At 43.5% G+C, this 22,638-nt stretch overlaps 1 protein-coding gene across 4 annotated transcripts in view; it reads right to left on the bottom strand.

The window, feature by feature from the left end:
- The window catches only part of LOC147463473 (uncharacterized), a 126,744-nt gene extending 111,009 nt beyond the window's left edge, over positions 1 to 15,735 (bottom strand). The window contains exon 1 of one of the 4 annotated variants that reach the window (XM_086489067.1): positions 15,262 to 15,735. In XM_086489067.1, the coding sequence (XP_086345193.1) occupies positions 15,262 to 15,435 (174 nt within the window). In that variant the 5' untranslated portion in view covers positions 15,436 to 15,735. The remainder of the gene's footprint in view (positions 1 to 15,261) is intronic. The other 3 variants (XM_086489043.1, XM_086489062.1, XM_086489053.1) reach the window with 3 other exon arrangements.
- Between the last annotated feature and the right edge of the window lie 6,903 nt (positions 15,736 to 22,638).

Below are 22,638 nucleotides of genomic sequence, written 5' to 3'. Positions count from 1 at the left end.
CCCACTACATAAGCAATGTGGGAACGAGTGGCAACCATAGCATATATAAGAGAACCACAAGCTGATGCATAAGGGATTCCCTTCATCGCTTTCAATGCCACCTCATCCTTTGGGGAATCTGCTTTGCTAAGCTTAGTGTATGGAGGTAAAGGTACCCCAAGAGACTTAGCATCAGCCATATTAAATCTGTCAAGTATTTTTGCAATGTACCTTTCTTGAGATAAAAAGAGCAATTTCAGCTCTCTCTCTCTTTTAATACACATGCCCAAAATATGCTCTGCATCACCCAAATCGTTTATAGCAAATGCTGAATTTAGCTTACGTTTCAGAGCATCAAGACTAGTCTTATGTTTCCTGGCAAGCAGCATGTCATCAACATAGAGAACAAGTATGATGGGACTACCATCTTCATCCCTTTTCGTATACAAACAATGATCTGCATGGCTACGTTTAAAGCCTTGACACAGCATGAAAGTGTCAAACTTCTTATACCACTGTCGTGATGATTGTCTCAAACCATACAGAGCCCTTTTCAGTTTGCATACAAGTTCCTTACGTGTAGGAACTACAAAACCTTCAGGTTGTTTCATGTATATGTCCTCTTCAATGCCACCATGCAAAAACGTTGTCTTTACATCCATTTGATTCAATTCCAAATCAAGCACCGCAACGAGAGCAAAAAGGATACGTAAAGTTGTAAGCTTTACAACAGGGGAAAAGATTTCTTGAAAATCAATTCCTTCTCTCTGTGCATATCCTTTTGCAACCAATCTTGCCTTGTACTTGGGTTTTTCATCCACAATCTTAATCTTGTACACCCATTTGTTAGGAAGAGCCTTTCGCCCTTTACGCAATGGCACAAGATCTCAAGTATCATTTGCATACAAGGATTTCATTTCCTCTTGCATTGTCAGCTCCCACTCACTGCTAGACTCACATGACTTAGCCTCTTTATAAGTAAGAGGTTCACCCTCATCTGTCAACATTACATGATGCAAAGAGGGATTAAATCTCTGCGGTTGCCTTCTCAAACGAATTGACCTACGTACCCAATGATCTACATTCTCAGGTAAGGGTTCTACATCATAAAGCAACTCATTTTCAGCTCTATCATGCTGCTGAAAATCATTTTCAGCCAATTCAGGTGGCTGTCCATCCTCATTAGGAGCATCAATATCATGTCCTACCTCTTCTGGCTCAAGGTTAACCAGCTGATTATCAATTTCAGCTTGCGGTAATGCATCATGAGGCTCTTTTTCAACATCAATGGGTGGCACAAAAGGCTGAAAATTGATTATTTTTTTGTCAACATCAGATTTTGTAGCATTCTTAAGCAATTTTGCCTCATTGAACACTACATCTCGGCTGTGAATTATCTTTCTAAAACGTGGTAACCACGCTCTATAGCCCATTTCACCTTCTTCCCCACAATCTAGAAAGACTCCCTTAATGGACTTCATATCAAGCTTTGTTCTCACGTCATTGCGTACATGAACGAAAGCTTCGCAACCAAATACTCTCAAATGATCATAAGAGACAGGTTTGCCAGACCAAACCTCCTCTGGAATGTCATTTTTCAGCGTACTATAATTAGGAGAGCGATTGCAAATATGAACTGCAGTTTTCAATGCCTCCCCCCAAAACTCTTGGGAAAGATTTGCGATGGACAACATGCAACACACTCTCTCTCGCATAAAGTACGATTATACCTCTCAGCCACACCATTAGAAGACGGATTATAAGGGACTGTCAACTCCCTTTTAATACCATTTTCATCACAAAAACGTTGAAATTCAGCAGATACATACTCTCCTCCATTATCAGATCTGAGACATTTAAGCTTAGTACTCTTTTGCGAAGTGACAAAAGCATGAAACTTCTTAAAAGCATTAAAAGTCTCACTCTTAATTTTCAACAAAAAAATGCACCCATCCTTTCCTAGTACAGTCTTCAATGAATGTAACAAAATATAATGCACCACCAAAAGACTTAACAAGCATAGTGCATACATCGGAGTGAATAAGATCAAGAGGATTAGCTTTGTGAGAGACACCAGAGTGATAAGAAGATTTCTTTTGCTTTCCATATAGACAATCGTTACAAAAATCCAAGTTTTTTGCCTTTTACATCAACCCTCTTCAGAGAGGAACGCACATCGATACCCTTTTGGCCCATATGGCCAAGTCTCTTATGCCACAATTCCGTGTGTGAAACAACTTCGGCAACAGCAAGAAACTAGCTACGCAAAGCTTTGCATCGAAGATAGTACAAAGAAGCTCTTTTAGACCCTTTTGCAACAAGCATAGAGCCCTTAAGCAACTTCCATGAATCCCCAGCAAAGATGGTAGTATAACCATGTGCATCTAACTGGCCAACAAATAGCAAACTTTTCTAATGCCTGGACAAGCTCTTGACCATTGTTAAGAGCCAAACGCATGATACCCATTCCCTCAATGTTGCAAGTAAATTATCACCAAGATACACCTTGCCATAATTGACCGCAACATATGTAGCAAAACACTCCAAAGATGAAGTCACATGGAATGAAGCACCAGAATCCACTATCCAAGACTGAGATAGGCCATCATTAGCACTAAGCAATGCATCAATGACATCTTTCTTCGAGATAAGCATGTCTTCTGCATTAGCTATCACCAAATCTGAGGGGCATGAAACCGCAACCAAAATTTCCTCAACGTCTGACAACTCCTCAATGACCACACTAAAGGATACATTTGCATTGTCAGCATCCCTGGAGTAATCACCTGTTGATTTTTTCCCTTTCTTCTTCTTATCTTGTGTTTCCTTCTTCCTTTCCTGCTCTTTCTTGGAATACCTGCAATCGGGTTTCTTGTGACCCTTTCTGCCACATTGATAACAAGTGACATCCTTATCCTTTGTCTTGCTCTTACTTCTATTTTCAGTCCTGTTGCCGGCATTACGCTTTTGATTTCTACCTCTTGCAGTGTAGGCAAAATTTCCACCTTCCCCACTAGACTTGCGTCTAATCTCTTCATTGAGAATAGACCCTGTCACGTGACACATCCAATCCTATGTGTCCGTGGATAAGCTACAGCACGACAAGGGTTCAGTCAGTCTAGATTTAGAGGTGATCTGGCACTTTTGTGAGTCTGTTCGCAGACCGTGCATGCCCAGTCACTTAGTGCAGATGCATATCCTCTAGTTGCACACAACATGATCATGAGCATTCCCATCAGAATCAGTCAAGGGAATTTTCGAGTGCATTTAGTCTATTTTTCCTATTTTTGGCATTTTTCACTTATTAATTTTAAGTGACTTTCCAACAAAAGTAGGTAGGGCAATTTTGCTAAGTTTGTATATAAGCAAACTACAGCTAGCACTATTTGGCAGAAGAGGCAACGGGAGCCAAGCTCAGCAGGCAACTTCTCAGCAAGACAAAGACCTTGGCGATTTCCCCCACCAAGCAAGGACCTCCCTTAGCGTTTTTGACAGAAGCATCTCAGGCTGGCGTTTTTGGCATCATCACACCATCGCCAGAAAACCTCAACCAATAGCGTTTTGCATCACCATCCATCACCAGCAGAAGAAGTCACAGGCAAGCTAGCGTTTTTTACTTCAACAGCTCTAGCGGTTTTGGTCCCAGATTCAGCCTTTGCAGATTCAACAAGGCAACGTTTTTCATCATCAAAGAGTAGCAGATAAAGACCAGCAAGATTCAGCCTAAAGTGTAGCAGATTCAGCCCGGTGAGAACCTCAGTTTTCAGCCCTAAACCTGCAGATTTTCAACGTCAAAGACCCACCGATAACAGCCCCCAAATCAGCGTTTTTGGAATAGTCGCAGATTTCAACCCATAGCGTTTTTGGACAGCAGTAGAAAGATTGCAGATTTCAGCCCTTAGGTCGACTTCGTCATCCCCGTCGTCATCGTCGACATAGTCTAAACTTGCATCGGTCTCATGCATCACCATTGTACCAGATTGTGCAATCATAAGTAGACCACTCTAGCCGACGAGAGTGGGGCCTTCGAAGGAGGGTTTTACAACATCTCTGGTGTCGTATCTCTCTTCTCTCTCTATCTCTCAGTCTGATACACTTGCACGCACAGTGTCCATTCACTTTGTTTGTGATCATAGCACTCTGTCATTAAGAAAGGAAGGCTCTCCCTTCCATAAGAACAAAAGGAATCTTGAGCACAGTTCGGAGCACTCATCTTGAGCAAAGTGCAAACATTCATTCCGCTGCACCTAACATTGGTATCATATCTTTGGCACTGTTCTGTATCACTCAAGGAAAGAACCACAAGAATTTATTTATTTTTTGCTTGTTGCGGTCGCACGAACCCAAGTTGGCTTGAGCGTGTCGATTCTTAATCGTGTTTTTGAAGAGTGACAGGAATCCAAGGAAAGAAGGGCTTGTCCAGCCTCCCCTTGTGTCTCTTTTCACTCATTGAGAGCGGATTGTGCACTTAGCGGCCGGCCAATCGACGTGAGGTGGAAAAAAGCAACCTTGGTGTGAGCGTAAGGCCGCCAAGGGTGCGCCCACGGAAAGGAGTAGAACTCGGGTGAAGAGAACATCCTTCTCAAACGCGGTTTGCAAGCGAAAGAAAACCTCAAGAACCTCAAGGCTCTCAAGCACCCAAGAACCCAAGACCCTCAAGAACCCAAGTTCCTCGTGAACTTAAGAACCAAAGATCATAGTGCATGGTCATTACCCGAAGCGGAATGGATACTTCGCATACAAGTGATGAGCATGAGAGAGGCGACGAAGAATTTTCCCCACCAACAGATTTTTCCGACCCTCTCCCTTCGCCATCTACGCCACAAAGTGTACCAAACCCTATGGAGGCAATGGTCAAGCAGATGATGGACATGATGGCCAAATAAGAAGAGACTCGCATGAACATGATGGCCCAACAACAAGAAGCGAATCGAATTGTGTTGGCTCAACAAGAAGCAAATCGCATTGCTTTAGAACACGAACGCGACGAACGAAAAGAAAGAAAAGAACAAAGAAAGGAGGAAGCGGCAACACGAAGCGCAGCCTTGGAGGCCGAGCGTGAAGCTCAAAAGGTTGCCTTGGCGGCCGAGCATGAAGCTCAAAGAGTGGCTTTGGAGATCGAGCGTGAGGCTCAAAGAGAACTATGCACTCAAGAATTGATTCAACAAGTACTTGCCTCGAAATCCGAACCAGCCAAAGATCATGGGAGTTCCTCAAGTGACGCAAGCCACGATGCAAATTCCAACCATCCAGTGACAGAGAAGTTGACTTTCAGTAAGTATGATGGTAAGATGGATGCTACGGTTATTCATTCTTGGTTGCATCAATTTAATGCTTATTTTGCGACAACTAAGAAGACACGAAATAGCAAAGTTTTGACGGCAGCTATGTACCTTGCCGGTGATGCTATTAATTGGTACCACGCATGGCAAGAGGCACAGTTAGCCGCGCACCTAGAGGAAGCCAACGAACTCACGTCCCTTTCCTTCAATTGGGCTGATTTCCAAGACAATCTCAAGGCGCGGTTTATGCCACCTCAGTACCTCGCACGATTGAAGGACAATTGGCGCGCTCTCAAGCAAAATGGTATACCGGTTATGTCTTTTTCAAATCGTGTTTTGCAGCTAGGTACCCAATTACGCAAGTCGGATGAAGAACGCAAAGAGGCATTCCTTTATGGATTGGATGAGCATATCAAGTACGATGTCGAGGTGCTCGATCCAATCGATCTCAACAAGGCGGTAGCGATTGCTCTCGCACAGGAGATGAAGCACAACAAGGGAAAGCCTAAGGAGACCAAGACTCCTACAAGTACCTCGCAGACTTCTCAGAACGGTAAGAAGGGTAAGAATGGTAACTCTTCTAACCAATCTTCCAACAGTCTCTCAGAAAAGAATTCTTCCAATGAATCTAAGGGTAAGGCTAACACAATTGCTAAACCTAAGCTTACTCCAGATGAAAAGGTAGCACAAGGAATCACGTCGGAAGAGCAAAGCACTTATTCTAAGGAAGGTTGTTGTTTTCATTGTCACATTAAAGGTCACATAAAAAGAACATGTCCTAAGCTTGAATCGAATGAATCTAAAGAATCCACAGAACCCACTTCCTCTGTCAATGCAATTAATGATAACACGAGTGTGCCCCAAGTTTCTCATGACCCTCCCATTGATGATTCGGGCATTCGATGGTTTTGTGATGCTAACCCTCTCATTGATTGGGAGGCTAACACTTTCACTCTCAATGCCAAAAGTGATTCTCCCATTGTCATTCATGGAGAGGACATTGTTCATTCTCCATCTCTCATTGCTAATATGCAGGACAAGATTGAAAGGATTCATGAGAAGGAGACTCTCTCAAACTCTTCTTCTCCCAAGCATGACACACAGGATTTGCATGATTATGAGAAGCATGATGAATTGAATGATAATGATGAGCATGATGATTTGCATGTTCAAGATGTGATTTCTCACAAGCATGATGAGTTGCATGAAGATGATGTGATTGTTCACAAGGATGATGTGTTAGTGGATGCTTTTTCTAGCAAAGCTAACCTCGTTGTAGATTCAATCAATCACGAAGAACCGATCTTGGCTTTCGAGTCGAGGTCCCAAGAACCCCCACAAGACGATTCGATCATTCAGGAATAACCGATCTCGGCTCTCGAGCCTTGGTCCAAAGAACCCTCACAGGAAGTATTATGTGTTCGCATGATTGATACGCACGCATTGTTCGAGTGTTTCATTCGTTATCGTTTCCTGTATTTTAGTCAACGTCTTTATGTGATCCCTTTTCCTAGGCATGACATATTGTACGTTGAGCACGTTTCCCTCATGAATGAGCACAAATGTATACGGATTTTTCATGAAAAGCTGAAACGTATGTATGTAAAGAAGTCACATACCGTGTCTCTTCCTTGGCATGACACAGTTGTAGAAAGAGCACATGAAAGTATGAGCACGAAGCATGGGCATTTCCATTGTGAATTGCCACAGTTGATTGCTCTAGATCATAGGAGAAAGATTCAATCTCATTGTTTGCGTGTATGTGGTGAACGGTTTAGCACTCCGTCTATTGGTTCATCTACATTGCATGCACAGTCTTTGAGGAAGACAAGATTTTTTCCACTCACTTTACATGGAATGGGTATATTCATGGTTTTGTGTTGGAAATGGTTTCAGGAATTTTCAGCCATGGAGACTCTTGAAGAAGGAAGAAGCATGACCCTAGACGAAGTTGAAGCATTGAAGGAGCCACAGAAGACTTTATGTCGCTTTCGGCGCGGCCCATAGAAGCAAGCATTGCAGACCTTTATGATGTTCAAGTACTGCTCGACCCACACATCAGAGTGGGCCCGCGAAGAGCCCCTTCCCGGATTCCGGATGCTGTTGGCGATCTCCCTCGACGTCATACAGTTCGGTACCAGTACCTCACTTTGAAAAGGAGGGGATGTCACGTGACACATCCAACCCTATGTGTCCGTAGACAAGCTACAGCATGACAAGGGTTCAGTCAGTCCAGTCAGTCTAGATTTAGAAGTGATCTGGCACTTTTGTGAGTCTGTTCGCAGACCGTGCATGCCCAGTCACTTAGTGTAGATGCATATCCTCTGGTTGCACACAACATGATCATAAGCATTCCCATCAGAATCCAGCAGAATCAGTCAGGGGAATTTTCCAGTGCATTTAGCCTATTTTCCCTATTTTTGACATTTTTCACTTACTAATTTAAGTGACTTTCCAACAAAAGTAAGTAGGGCAATTTTGCTAAGTTTGTATATAAGCAAACTAGAGCTAGCACTATTTGGCAGAAGAGGCAACAGGAGCCAAGCTCAGCAGGCAACTTCTCAGCAAGACAAAGACCTTGACGGTTTCCCCCACCAAGCAAGGAGGACCTCCCTTAGCGTTTTTGACAGAAGCATCTCAGGCTTGCGTTTTTGGCATCATCACACCATCGCCAAAAGACCTCAGCCAATAGCGTTTTGTATCAACATCCATCGCCAGCAAAAGAAGTCACAGGCAAGCTAGCGTTTTTTACTTCAGCAGCTCTAGTGTTTTTGGTCCCAGATTCAGCCTTCGCAGATTTAGCAAGGCAGCATTTTTCATCATCAAAGAGTAGAAGATAAAGACCAACAAGATTCAGCCTAAAGTGTAGCAGATTCAACCCGGTAAGAACCTCAGTTTTCAGCCTTAAGGAACCTCACTTTTCAGCCCTAAACCTGCAGATTTTCGGCGTCAAACACCCACCGAAAACAGCCCTTAAATCAACGTTTTTGGACTAGTCGCAGATTTCAGCCCATAGCGTTTTTGGACAGCAGTGAAAAGATTGCAGATTTCAGCCCTTGAATCGACTTCGTCATCCCCGTCGTCATCGTCGACATAGTCTAAACTTGCATCGGTCTCATGTATCACCATTGTACCAGATTGTGCAATCATAAGTAGACCACTCTCGCCGACGAGAGTGGGGCCTTCGGAGGAGGGTTTTACGTCTCTGGTGTCGTATCTCTCTTCTCTCTCTATCTCTCAGTCTCATACACTTGCACGCACAGTGTCCATTCACTTTGTTTGTGATCATAGCACTCTCTCATTAAGAACGGAAGGCCCTCCCTTCCATAAGAACAAAAGGAACCTTGAGCACAGTTCGGAACAGACCCGCTCACACTGTCGTACGTGAGGGTGGGACTGTTACTCAAGGAGACAACCAATGTTTCCCAAGTATCTGGCGATGTCATAAGCAAGAAAATAGCTTTCAGCTTATCATCGAATTGTTGAAGCCCACTGTCCTGCAGCTGACTCAACGCACCTGTAAAAACACTCAAATGCTCAAAAGCTGACTTCAAGTCATCAAGCTGCATATTCACCAACTTTCGCATCAATGCACCTGGTTCGCAGGTGTGGTGTTTTCATACTTGGACTTTAGCTTTTGCCATATTGCATAAGCAAAATCCAAACGCTTGATGTCCGTCAAAATGTCATCATTGATAGCCATTTTGATGTAGGCCATAGCCTTCTTATTTAACGTAGCCCACTCTTTGTCAAACAAACCTGGTGGCTTATTCTCTTTCAATGGATCTTCACAATCCTTTAAGAAAAGGATACCTTGCATGCATTCTTGCCAAAGATCGAAGCCTTGACCATCGAACCGTTTGATTTACATCAAACTTTTAGTGTCAGAGGCGGAAGAGGAAGAAGACATCTTAATTAACCACAAGTGTGTATACAAGGGAGATGCAATAGGCTGAAAATTTCAGCAAATAGGAGCAACAACAAGACTTTGCATACGATAGACCACAATTTCTTTACATGAAACTGTTCAAATCTGAAATTTCAGCTGAAATGTGTAATTTCAAGCACCTATACAAAGTTTTTCGCTCAATTTGTCGCGACAAACATCAATGCATGTGATCCCACAACTTTGGTACACCTATGTATTGCTGTTTTGACTTGTAATAGCCTGTAAATCACTTGTTTTGACCTAAAAACAATCTCTTTTGGGCTGTTTTGGCAGTTTTGGTGACCTTTTCGAATCCGGAAGCAAGGGGCTTCGCGATGAAAAATTGATCGCGGGAGAGCAAATTTAACTTACTGTCCAGCAGACTGCGCAGGGCTGTTTTGAAACCCTAGGGCTCTCATACCAGTTGAAAGCGCGAAGCAGAGGGTAGGATTGGGGCAAGAAGCAGCAGGCGCAGTGCAGCAGAGAGGGAGCGCTAGGGATCGAAGCAGAGAGAGAGAGAGAAGGCACGCTCGTTTATGGGGAAAACTCAATAAGTGAGTTTTTGGTTTTCCCACTTTTATTATAAGTGACTTTAAAAAAATGTGTCCAGGTTCAATATGAACCTGGACAAAGTATAAAAATGTACAAAAAGGGGTTATTTAGGCCTAAAACCCGACAACTCTTGCCTTGGCAAACGTGCATAAAACCCAAAGAATTGTACATGGTCATCTAAGAAGCCCAACTAGAGGGGCATTGTCACAAAATGATGACGTGGAAGTACTGCCTGGACAGTACAGCAAATGACTTGGCAGAAAGTATGGACAGTACGGCATGCTGACTGCACGGACTTCCGTGAAATGCATTAACAGGCTGATGACGCGGCAGCTCCATAAACCGCTCTGACAACACGCTGAAGGACAAGTACTCTAGCGAACTCCGCGAGTGTACCGGCTTGTACTATGTTGATGCAATATAAAGAAATACCGAAAGGGGCGCCAAGGTTTGAAGCCAATACTCTCTCGAGTGGAATTCTGTCACTCCGTGTCGCATGTCGTCCCTCTCTTTCAGTTCAGTTGTTATTGAAGTGCTAAAAGTCTGTTCAGTCTATTCTTTTCTATTGGCACGTGGTGCTCGTCTTGTGACAATGGTATCAAAGCATCAGGCGTGTGCTTTTCTGAAAGCATATCGGTCCTACAAAAGAGCGGACAGAGCTATTGGAATTTTATTTGAGGTATCTTCGTCCTGCGACCCCGGACTTATTAGCCACTCGCACCCTTACTTCATCACGCATCGGGCGCGCTCCCGTCTTCACCGCTCATGTCTTACAGGGCATAAGCCATTAAGATCACTTACAAGAGAAGGATCCAAGATTTGTTTCGAGTCACTGTTTTTCTCAAAAGCAGTGCCATGCAGATGTTGATGTCTATAGCTACCAAGCCGCACACTTCCAAAGATTTGGCAAGCTTTCAAGAAAAATTTTGCCCGAAGTTACATGGTTTCTGACATCTTCCTTCGAAGTGCAACTTCTGGCAAAGTAGGGAATCCTGAAATGCTTGCCATGAAAACCCTAGCAGATTATAACTTGAAATTTCTCGACATCTCTCAGTAGATGTCTCTTCACAAGCAGATGACCTTGGAGGTCCAGTGTGATTGCTATCTTGGGACTACCATCGCCGTCAAAGAAACACTATTTTTCCAAGAGCTGATGGACCATGCTCTGCTTGGCTAGGACCTTATAGAAGGAATCTAACCCTAATTTTTGGTGCAGGTTTCAGAATGGAAAGTCGGTCGACTTTTGAGCTCGACTGATGTTGAGATTGCTCTTTAAGTATGAAATCTGTTTGAGAACTTGTTTGGTGATCCTGTTTGGAATTTGTTTGAAATGGATGGTATCTGTTTTGAACCTGTCTTGGTGCCCATTTGAATTGTTTGACTCTGGTTTCAATGATTGGTGATTTTACTCCAAGGTGGAGGGTGAGAAATGATGTTTGAGAATGCTTTTTCATACTCATGGCCCGGACCCTTGTGGTTATTTGCGGGGGGAGTATTGAATGATTGAAAAGTGTTGTTACTCATGGCCCGGACCTGCATGGTTATTTACGGGGGGAGTATTAACAAGCCTGAGTAGTGGTTACTCTCAGCACCTCCAAACGACACAGGCTGCGGTCTGGGGGGGCGTTTGGTTGTAAAAGGCCTCAATATCTCATGGCCCGGACCTTTTTAGGTTATTTGCGAGAGGAGTGATGAGGGAGTCGTTGAACAGCTCATGGCGCGGCCCTGGATGGTATTTGCGCGGGAGTGTTCATCGGCGGCTTTATGTTTCTATGTCTTGTAACATGCATATGTGAGCATGTGTTGCATTGTGATGTGCCAACCACTGAATATTCCTAATTGGATGAGATTGCCTGGGTATGTAATTTTAGTGCATCAAGACACTCGTGGAAGATCGGTGTGATCTGGGTGTGATGGCTAATTTTACTACGCCAAAATATCAAGAGTTCCGATCTGGACGAAAGGAGAAACTAACTCCTTGATCCAAAGAGCCGAAAGGAGAAGCTAACTCCTTGATCAAAAGAGCCGAAAGGAGAAGCTAACTCCTTAACAAAAAAATAGCAAACTGATTGTCCCTCGGAATGACCCTCGGAAATTTTTTAGCTAACTTGAGTTGTTTTGCAGATATGCTGTAATCGCGGACGATTACTCTCTTTCAAGAAGGGGAGATGTCACAAACTGCTGACGTGTCAAAGCCCTGAAGAAGGGAGTCAACTTGCAGATGTCGGCCGAGGGGCCTAAACCCTAAGAAGAACAAGTAACAGAAGAATAAGTCCTACCAACTTATGGGGACCCCGTCCGATGGGGCCCCAAGTGACATAAAGGAAACAAAGCAGGACCCACACACACAAGAAATTGCGTAGCTGCTGATGACGTGGTAGATTTTCAAAAGTTACGATGGTTGATGACGTGGCAGGCTGTATGGATTTCCACGTTTTGCGTTGGCTGATGACGTGGCAGGCTGTACGGATTTTCGTAAATTACGCTGGCAGGTTTTTGGCATTGCTTTTGGACCAGAAGCTTTTGAGTTTTGAAGGCTTTTCACTGTAACTGCTTTTCAGGCCAAGAGCCTTTAAATATGAGGTTAGGGCTCATGCTCTGGCATGCTTCCTTGAGAAGGTGCAGAGTCTCAAGTTCGGGCTTGTACTATGTTGATGCAATATAAAGAAATACCGAAAGGGGCGCCAAGGTTTGGGTCCAATACTCTCTGGGGTGAAATTCCGCCACTCCATGTCGCGAGTCGTCTCTCTTTCAGTTCAGTTGTTATTAAAGTGCTAAAAGTCTATTCAGTCTGTTCTTTTCTATTGGCACGTGATGCTCGTTTTGTGACACCTTTGCTTTTGATTTTACACACAAGACTTCTTTGCTGATCTTTTGTCTGTATCTATGGCAACACTCCCAACCATGCCCATCTTTCCTCCCGGCGAAAAGCTTGATGGCTCCAACTCTGTCATTTGAAAGATGAAGTTCATGGTGATGCTTATGCAGTTTGACCTTTGGGACTGGCTAATCGATCCTACCAATGCCGTGTGTCCCAACCTTGCTCCTGCATGTGGTGCTCCTACATCGACATCATCAGCTACCACTTCTTCTGTAGTTACACGTGCTAGCTCCTCATCTACTTCTTCTCATGGTACTGCTTCTGGCGGATCAGGTACTGTGGTTACATAGGCTATGGTGGATCAGTGAAATCTAAACCATCGCAGAGTTTACTCTTTCTTACTCATCAACTGTGCGGATAGCGAGTTGACGTCTTTACGTTCTCACATCACTGCACATGAGGTATGGGGTTTCCTTTGCAACATGTACGAGACGAAGACACCCTGAAGGATCCTCGCTCTAGAAAGACTTTGATGGACTTACAGGTCTCGTCATTTTCGATTACCCAAGACTTCATATCCCGCATGCTTCTGCTCCGTGATGAGCTAGCAACTTGTGGACACCAGATCTCTTCCGAGGGCATGGCAATTCGGTTGCTAGTCAAGCTTCCTGACACTTATGATTCCTTGTTCCAGTCACTTACTACCTCCACGTGCCCTACTCCTATCACTTGGGAGGAGCTCTTACCCGTTCTGCAGCAGATAGCTTCGCGCATTCAGGACAGAGCCACCTCAAACGCCTCTGCGGGTGCTATTGCATTGGTTTCTACATCCAGTAGGGGTGGTAGTGCTCTCGGACAGTCTTGACCTAGTTGTACACCTTCTCGCCCTGACATTACTTGTACCTATTGTGGAAAGAAAGATCATTTTGCAGCAAAATATTATAAACGACGACGGGACCGCAAGAAGGATTCGGATCCTGAGGATGGGACGGCTTCTGAACAGACGTCTGTCACCGCCATCTCTAACCCCTCACAGGCCGATGGCTTCACCCCCTAGTTTCATCCACCTCCTTCCCTCTTATGATCGAGATCACTTTTTGGCTTGGAGTTTGCCGATTTACAACCTTTTGTGTCAGAGTGCTCTGCTTCAGGGGGTTCTCTCTTCCGTCTCTCTCTCTTCTGCCCCCCTCCACCGATGAGCTTCCTACTCGTCTTCCATCTTTCCCTCATATATCCTCTTCAGCGACTTGTTCTGTTGTTAGCCTCTCCATCAACTTTCTTGTGCGACTTGATCAGCCTGACCTAGCTTCAGTCATCGTCACATTGGTACTCGACGGTTCGTCATTTTTTGTTTGGCAGGCGCTTCTTCTTTTCACACTCCAGATTTGCCAGGCGTGTTGCATCTTCTTCCTCAGCGACTCCGCATCTGTCGTTGAGGGGGTTGTTAGATTCTTCACCTCTAGATGCTTCGCATCTTGCCTACAGGCTTCACACACATCACGTGCACCGGCCCTTGGTTGTGGGTTGGCCACCCGTACACCTGCTGGACAGGGATCTTCAGGCACATTTAGGGTTTTGCTCAGCACTTTGCCCAGCCGGACCTATTCTCGTCTTTTTCCATTTTTTCCTCATTTATGTTTTCGTGCATTGTCGTTGGGGCTTCTAGTCTGCCCTACCTACTCCCTATTCTCCTATATATAGGAGGGGGGGGGGGGGGGGGGGGGGGGGGGGGGGGGATACACTCTCCCATTCATCTTGCCATCTTGTACACAAGAGTTTTTGCAATCTGGAGTTATTGGGGCTTGCCAGCCTTTTCCATCCGTCTCTTGTGTGTCCATCGCCATTCTCTCTCTCTCTCTCTCTCTCTCTCTCTCTCTCTCTCTCTCTCTCTCTCTCTCTCTCTCTCTCTCTCTCCACCTTCCGCTACTCACTCCGACAGTATAGACTTCTCCCCAGTAATAAAGATGCAGCAGCCCATCTTCTTGTCCCCAGTGCTATGTCGATCTTCTCACTCTTTCTCTCTATATCAATTGGCTTCGATATTGAGTGATAAATTCTATTTATCTGGCTATATTTTTATATTGTTATGCGCTCCCGTTTGTGACGGTTGCTGATGTCGGGGACAAGCTAAGTGCCATCTAACCAAATTGGTGACAGCATATGTATGATCAGGTCGACCACTGACCTACAGTCGCAATGTACAAAGCTAACCATCCTGCCCGAAGTCCAAAGTGTTTGGATAATTAGGGAAGCCTACAACATAGACTTGGACACGCATAGTGCCCATGTCCTAAACCGTGGATCCCGGAATACCATTGTGAGAAGTCCTCTGCTAATGGTTGAAGCTCAAAAGGAATCTCATGGAAGGAGAAAGTGACCAGGAAGCGAGGGATAGCTACCAGCACTTGAACTCCTCCATTGAGAATCCTTGAGGGGTGAGTAACACCAGACAGAAACCCGGTTAAAGGATGATGCAGCATGGACGCCGCCATCGGAGCATCAAAAAAGTGAACCATCAAAAGACCTACCCAATAAAAGACAACTCCAAGATCCTGCCCGTAACAACAGACAAGGAAATAAGCTTTAATTCAACAGTCCTTAATGGCTTTCAACAGTTTCAGGAGTCCCTTAATGCACAATGCACGTCAAAGGAAGAAGGTGCACACACACACACACAATAAAAAGAGAGAGGAGTGCACCATATCAAGGAGCTCCAAGACCGAGGGACCAAGCTTGGAAAACTGGCGCTGCAAGATGAGGCCACTGGTGCGGAAGCCATGCAGACACAGCACTTTCAACCTCTTTATCTCCCCATTAATGACATCACTTGCACCACCTTCCCCGAGCTTGTGGTGCTCTTTTGTGGGAGCCATTAGTGAACTTCGGAAATGTACCTCAATTCTCCTGCCTGTAAACTTCAAATCTCATTAACACGAGCTCCCATTGGCGCGAGTGGGCAGAAGCGTGTGCCACACTAGTGCTGGAAGCCACAACTCTTTCCACATCGACCTGCGCAGGTCAGGCTGCAGCTGATCGATCGTGGATTCCTTGTGAACAGCGCCCCGAGCCGCCACCCCCCTCAGCACTATCTCACACGGGCATGGGCAGGAGGGGATCCATGCTTCAACGATTTTTCCAAAATCGTTGAGACATACTCGGGTGCATCAAAAATTGGGTGCGCCATCTAATGCGCTTTGTGTAAATTCGGCAAAATAGGTAAACTTGGGTGCATCAAAAATTGAAAATTCGGGCCGCCCCCCTCCAACCTCCCCCAGATTTGAACAGAGGGCATACATTCGGGACACTTGTGTAAATTCGAGAAAATTGATAAATTTGAGGGGCGTCGCAAGATCGACGGCCCACGATTCTCGCGCTCCGGGAATTAGGCGTAGGCCATTGATCCCCTCCTGCCCATGCCCGTGTGAGATAGTGATGAAGCCCCCTCTGCCCCCCCCCCCCCCCCCCCCCCCCCCCCCCCCCCCAAAATACTTGAACTAAAGGAAGTGGTGGCCAGTCACCAAGTAGAATGACCTCAACTTTAAGTGCCACGGGGTCCCAACCATGGGATCAATGGCTCTTGTGCAAAATCAAGGGCATTCTTAGATCTCGACCATCGATGCATAAAAATTAAACTCGGGATCCCAAGTCAAGTTTTTATGTCGAGATCTATTGTTTTAAGTTTAAGTTCATGGAAAAACACATCTATTTCAAGAAAGCGCACGCGGGCATGATGGTTAAGGCCTCGGACTCTCAAGCTGGTGGTGAGGGTTTAAATCCCAGCTAGGGAAGTAAGGGCATGTCGAGATTAGGGGCCCCGTGGCCAGTAAAAACTAAACTTGGGATCCCGAGATTAGTTTTGAAAAAATAAGTTTAGTTTCAGTAGATTGATGGTCCAGATCGATCTTTCACTTGGGACCATTAGCCCTCAATGTATTTCAAGATGTGCTTCACTGCTTCCCAATTCTTTCTGTCTGGATTTTCCATATACCTGCTAACCACTCCCACTACATATGCAATGTCTGGCCGTGTGCTAACCATGGCGAACATGAGACTGCCAACTGCCGAAGAATACGGCACCTTTGCCAGCGCTGCCTTTTCAGCATCAGATTTGGGACAATCATGCTTGCTAAGTTTTTTCGTATGCAGCCATTGGGGTACTCAATGCTTTCCCCCTTACCTATTAAAACGTTGCAAGACCTAGTGAATATACTCTTTTTGTGAGAGTTCAAGTATACCACGTTTGCGATCTCTCTTGATGCGCATACCAAGAAAGTGATGTGCATCACCCAAATCTTTCATAGAAGACTGCTTGCTTAAGGCATCCTTAAGAAGTGCAATCTCATCTTTTGACTTCCCCGCTATGAGCATATCATCCACGTACAAAATCAGAATGATGAGGGAACCATCGTTCAACCTCCTTGTGTACAGGCAATGATCCTCTTGGCTCCTTACATAACCCTAGGACCGGATGTACTTATCGAACTTGATGTACCATTACCTTGAGCCTTGCTTTAACCCATCCAAATCCTTCTTGAGTCTAGACACCAGTTCTGCCCGTGTTGACTTCTCGGGCTTTATCGCAAAACCTTCTGATTGTTTCATGTAGACAACCTCTTCAAGATCCCCATGAAGAAACGATGTCTTCACATCCATTTGGATCAATTCCATGTCCTCGATGGCTACTAGACCAAGCACAAGACGCAGTGTAGTCATCTTGACCATGGGAGAAAAGATTTCAAAGAAATCAACGCCTTTCGTTTCCTTGAACCCTTTTGCAATCAATCTAGCCTTATACTTAGGCTCGGGATCGTCTATGGTATACTTATTTTTGTACACCCATTTGCATGGCAATGCCTGTTTACTTGCAAGTAACTCTATTAATTTCCAAGTTTCATTTGCTAAGATTGAGTTATACTCAGATTGCATAGCCTCTTCCCACTGCATGGTATCGTCCATTTTAATGGCCTCTTTGTAACAAGTGGGCTATGATGTGGAACCTTCAAAAAAGACATGTTCTCCTTCCAAAAAGGAAACATGACTTCTTTTCCCAGCCACAAATCTCTTGTAACAGTCTTGAGCATGCCTTACATTAGGATGAGCAATGCATGGCATGTCCATGTGTTTAGTGGAGAAAGTCATTTTTCAATTGAACATTTTTAATTAGTGGCCAACCCCATCAGAATTAGTGACCTAGTTCAATACCCATACGTGATAATAAAGGGTTGAATCTAGTATAATCATATTTGAAACTGTTATAAACAAACTCTAGTGGTTGGTAGGTAATTCTCACAATCAATGTGCTTTCTATTAGCATAGGAAGTACTTGATTAAAAGCGCAATCTGAGCATCAGTCCGAGGATGAACAGTTGTACTAAGATTGAGGGTAGTACCCAATATTGCTCTCCACAAAATCACCTTCAAAATTCCTATTGCAATCATGCACAATATCACTAGGAAGGCCATATACACTTTTCCACAAGGCTAACAATTTCAAACCTATCATAGGTAAAACTACTCTAGAATCCATAGAGATACAATCGTACTTTCCATTAGGGATTTTAGAGGGATGAAAGAGCCCATCTACCTTAAGTCATTCTGCCTTTATCACTTAACACTTCTAGCAAAAAAAACACTCATATACATCCTTATGGAAATATGGCCAACAGACTTGCCTTCTAACTAGTGCATATGACTTCATAATACTAGACTAGCTTGTACTTCGACTATCGTGACACTCAAAAGAATTTGGTACCTAGTGCCTAAGTCCAAGGGTACACATATTCTCCCCTTGCGGAGAAAGTGAGAAAGTACCCATGTTCGATTGTAAAATTTCTCTATCATTGAAGTACGTCACTTCAGAAAGTGGAGTTGTGTGTAGAGGTTTGGAGGATTGTGTTCACCTTTTGGATGTTTTCAGTCCTACCTACAACTTTTCTCCTGTGTAGTCATGTCCTTGATTATGGGTTGGCCCCCCTTTCACCCTCCTGATAGGGACACATGGTTTACAGGAATTTTTCATTTTATTTTTTTCCCAGCTTTGTGGAAACTTTGTGGGGCATTTTTAATGGTTTTTCTCGACCCAAAGTTGTCTCACTATATCAATGATGTCCTAGTCCACTCTTTGGATATCTTGTATCATCCTGCCTTTAGATTTATTAACTTTTTGGCTTCTTCTTCTTCTTATTCTCTCTCTCTCTCTCTCTCTCTCTCTCTCTCTCTCTCTCTCTCTCTCTCTCTCTCTCTCTCTCTCTCTCTCTCGCGTGTTTTGCATGTTCATGTTTCTCTTCCGGCCATTCCACAGTTTGACATGGTATCAAAGAACCTCTTTATAGTAGATCTCTCATTGCCCTCTTCTCTTGCACTCCTCCTTTTCTTGATCACACCACTTATGGCTTCTCATGTTTTTGAAGACCCAACGTTAAACTTGACTTATGATGCCTTGTTTCAGCATAAGTAAATTTTTTTAATGCTATCATTGTTTTAACCTATGGTTTGCATTGAATTTTTTATATATCACAAGCCTAGACCATCGTTTTGTTTTAATGTACTGTCAATCTTTCACCCATCATAGAAGTTGGATTTTTCCAAATTTATAATTTGGAAGATGAAGGTCATGGTTATTCTCATGGTGACCGGATGTTGTACTTCATCATTGGTTGTTATGCAAGCCAAATTGATACTTGGAATGAGACCAACTACAAGGTGTTTTCCTACTTGTGCATCAATTGTGTAGACTCCGTGATTTCACTTCTTACATCATTTCAATCAACACATAAGGTTTGGGATTACCTTTGCAGCAATATGAGATGGTTAACTCCGATTGGATCCTTGCTCTTGAGAGGACTCTACTCAGTTTGTAATACGCATAGTTCCCTTTTGTTTATGCTCTTATTTCTTGTATACAATAGGTTTGAGATGAGCTCTCAGTTTTGAGTGGCAAGTCCACTATATCTACAAATTCAACAAGAAGTCCTACCCTCAAGCTTCATACTTGAATCGATGTGAACCAGCAACTGGCTACAACGAAAGAAGAAAATTGGGTCACTCCTCTTGATGGGCTACCACAAGAGGCAATGTTGAGGTATTGTCTACTCTACCTTGCGTTAACACTCAAGCAACAACATACATGTGGTCACCATCATATTTCCAATATTTTGTGGATTTTCTATGATGGGTATTTGTAGTGGTTTTGCCCAACTAGAGTTGGCTCTGCAATAGATGGGAGCATGGGTTTCTACAAAATCAACAGAATAGCATACAACAAGAAACAAAATCTACAGATTTTCATACCTTAAAGATCATGTAAACACGTAATCCAAAGCAAGATTGATCACACACACACACACACACACACACACACACACACAGACATCGAGCGCAAGCAAGTGCATCTCCTAGATAGAGTGCTACATAGGCACGGAGAGAGGAGATGTGAGAAGAGAGAAGAGAGAAGAGGAGCAGAGGGCATTGGGTGCAATCTCTCCCCGTGCAAGAGTGATCATTTTCCTCTTGCACCTATTATGTATAGATTTTTTCAATGCTCAAAATGATTACAAACCCAGACATAAATGACCATTGCTCATAGAAAGCTCTTTAATGATAAAATATCTATTAACTTGTTATCTTGTTGCATGCATAGTCCATAAATCAAGCGTGCCTTTGCCACGAGTTTGCCACATGTTAGCTATAATAAGAATCAATTGTCCTTAGTTGCACCATTATTAATTTGCAAATCATACTTGTCAAAAATATAAAAATAAAAACTCATAATATTATACCTGTTTATTTTCTTATGCCTTCTATCATCCACATACTGTATATTCTAGTGTCCCATACCACGAGAATAGGTAGTATATGTCATTTCCTGATTACAGTATCAGGATGATTGGTCATAGTCATCATTCAATAAACAAGTTCCATTGATTCCAAATCAAAAATCATACACTGTCAACATCATATGATCATATACCAAATCCAAACCACTTCCATTATATGCCCGAGTAACAAAATCAAACTAGAGGAATTGATGCTAGTCGCTAAAGCATGATTTTATAATCAGTCTTGCCTAAATCAACAAATCGACACCAATTGGACATGTTGCATAATCAGTGAATCTACACTTGTGATGCCTCAATCAGTGGATCTGCACTTATATTGTTCAAGTTGGTGAATCTATTGTTTGTGGTGGTGCTTCCTAAATTGACGAATCTACACTTTTAACTGGTGTTTCTTAGATCGGTGAATCAACACCAGGACAAGCATTTTCACACTGTGTGAATCGGTGAATTTGTGTAATGAGCCATGTGAGTTTCTCTTGTTTGTGAAAGGTAATCTGAGTGCCTAATACTTCTTATTGGCCAGAGACCAATGGACAAGGCAAGAAAAAAAAAGACATTTACTACCTAGTTGACAACAAATTGGAGTAGGCTCGAATAGTGAAGTACAAGTTGTTGTCGATCATTCCAAATTACCATAGCTCATGCAATTAGCTTTATGGGTTTATAACAAAGCACTCCAAGAGTAATTCCAGTCAATGCAAGTACAATCCATGACTTAAGAGAGAGTTTGTTTGTTTCACAACTCATAATATACTAAGTGACTTTGTAAAAGGAAAACCGATAGTAGAAGAGGACTTATAATGTTATTGTGGAACCTTGTCAGAAATTATCCTACTCATTTGAACTTAGTGATCAAACCAAGAATGATCTTTTTAGATGTACATACTTAGAATCATTAGTAGACCAACAAATCTAGAGAATCTTGGAGTAAAAGCCAATTAAAGTAAATGAATAAGTAAGTAGGTCATATGGGATTCTTATATGAAATATTCTATAGTTGGGGCATGATCACACTACACATGGCTAGGGGCCATGGCCGAGCATGGGAGCCACCTCTAAGCTAGATAAGAATTAAGACCTCCAAGCGTCAACACCAATATGACTTTACCAATGTAGAGTGTTGGCGGCCCTCATGGGAGTGGCAGAGTCGTGTGTGCATGTGCATGTGTATGCAGATATGTTGTGTGTTAGACTACATAAAGCTCCACTGCAATCACTGCTACATTGATATGAGAGCTGTAGGCCAATTCTCCTTCTCACGACCATGAGAAAGGGAGTGGAAAAGTTGTGTGTGTGTGTGTGTGTGTGTGACAGTAGCAAGCTACACTTCAATCGTTGCTACATTAGTATCAGAGCTGTTGGCCAATTTTCCTTCTCCTACTCTTGCCATAGCTATCGCCCGCTACTACCGTACGGCCTCTTATCGGTTGTTGCCCCCAAAGCTACACCACTCTACTAGGCAGCGATGTCTCTCTCGAGTGCCCCCATTGGACGATGGCAAGCTTGCATAGTGCCAATGCCCTGGAGGATGCCATGTGCCATAGCAAGTAGCTTTTTGAGCTCCCTCAATCATCATGGCACTTGGCCGCTATTGCAAGTGCATAGGGCCTACAAGCAACCTTGATATGCCTTGTTTAGCTTGCGAGTTTCCCTATTGAGGGAGCTCAACATTACATCTTTGGCCTGTTTTTGGTGGGAAGTCACCATCAAAGTCACCGCCAGATCCTTTTTTTCTCTCAGACTTATGCTATCCTTAAGGGCTTGTTCCTACTCAAGAAAGTCTATTAATTTATTTGCTACTAGCATATGTACACCACGCAATAAGAGAAAGCTGGAGCACACTTGGTTGCGACCAAATTAGGGCACTAAATATAGTAGAATTCAAATGAATAAGGAAAGGGATTGCAAGCGAAAAGACAAAATTATTAAAGGAGTAGGCCTTACACATGGACGAGATCAACAACACTCGGCTGTCGGGGGTGTTTGTTTTGAGATCTTGGTTGTCGTCGACACTCTCCATCACAACCATCTTTGGCACACTGTAGGAAGCGTTTTCTACATTTGTGCATAAATTTCTTAGCTTACTTTTTTTTGTCTTTTTCAAAGCATTAATTTTTTTTTTTGCTTTTCAAAAGTTACAACAATGGAAAACGATCAAAATCAAAAGCAACCTACTGATTGAGGAAGTAGGTGAAGAATGGGATGTGCCATCCCATGAGCAGCATATGATAGTACATG

Source organism: Adiantum capillus-veneris, chromosome 2, assembly GCF_014529385.1.
Source record: "Adiantum capillus-veneris isolate H3 chromosome 2, ASM1452938v2, whole genome shotgun sequence".
Classification (NCBI taxonomy): Eukaryota; Viridiplantae; Streptophyta; class Polypodiopsida; order Polypodiales; family Pteridaceae; genus Adiantum; species Adiantum capillus-veneris.
Note: the sequence above shows the minus strand (reverse complement) of the source record. Positions and strands in the feature narration are given on the sequence as shown.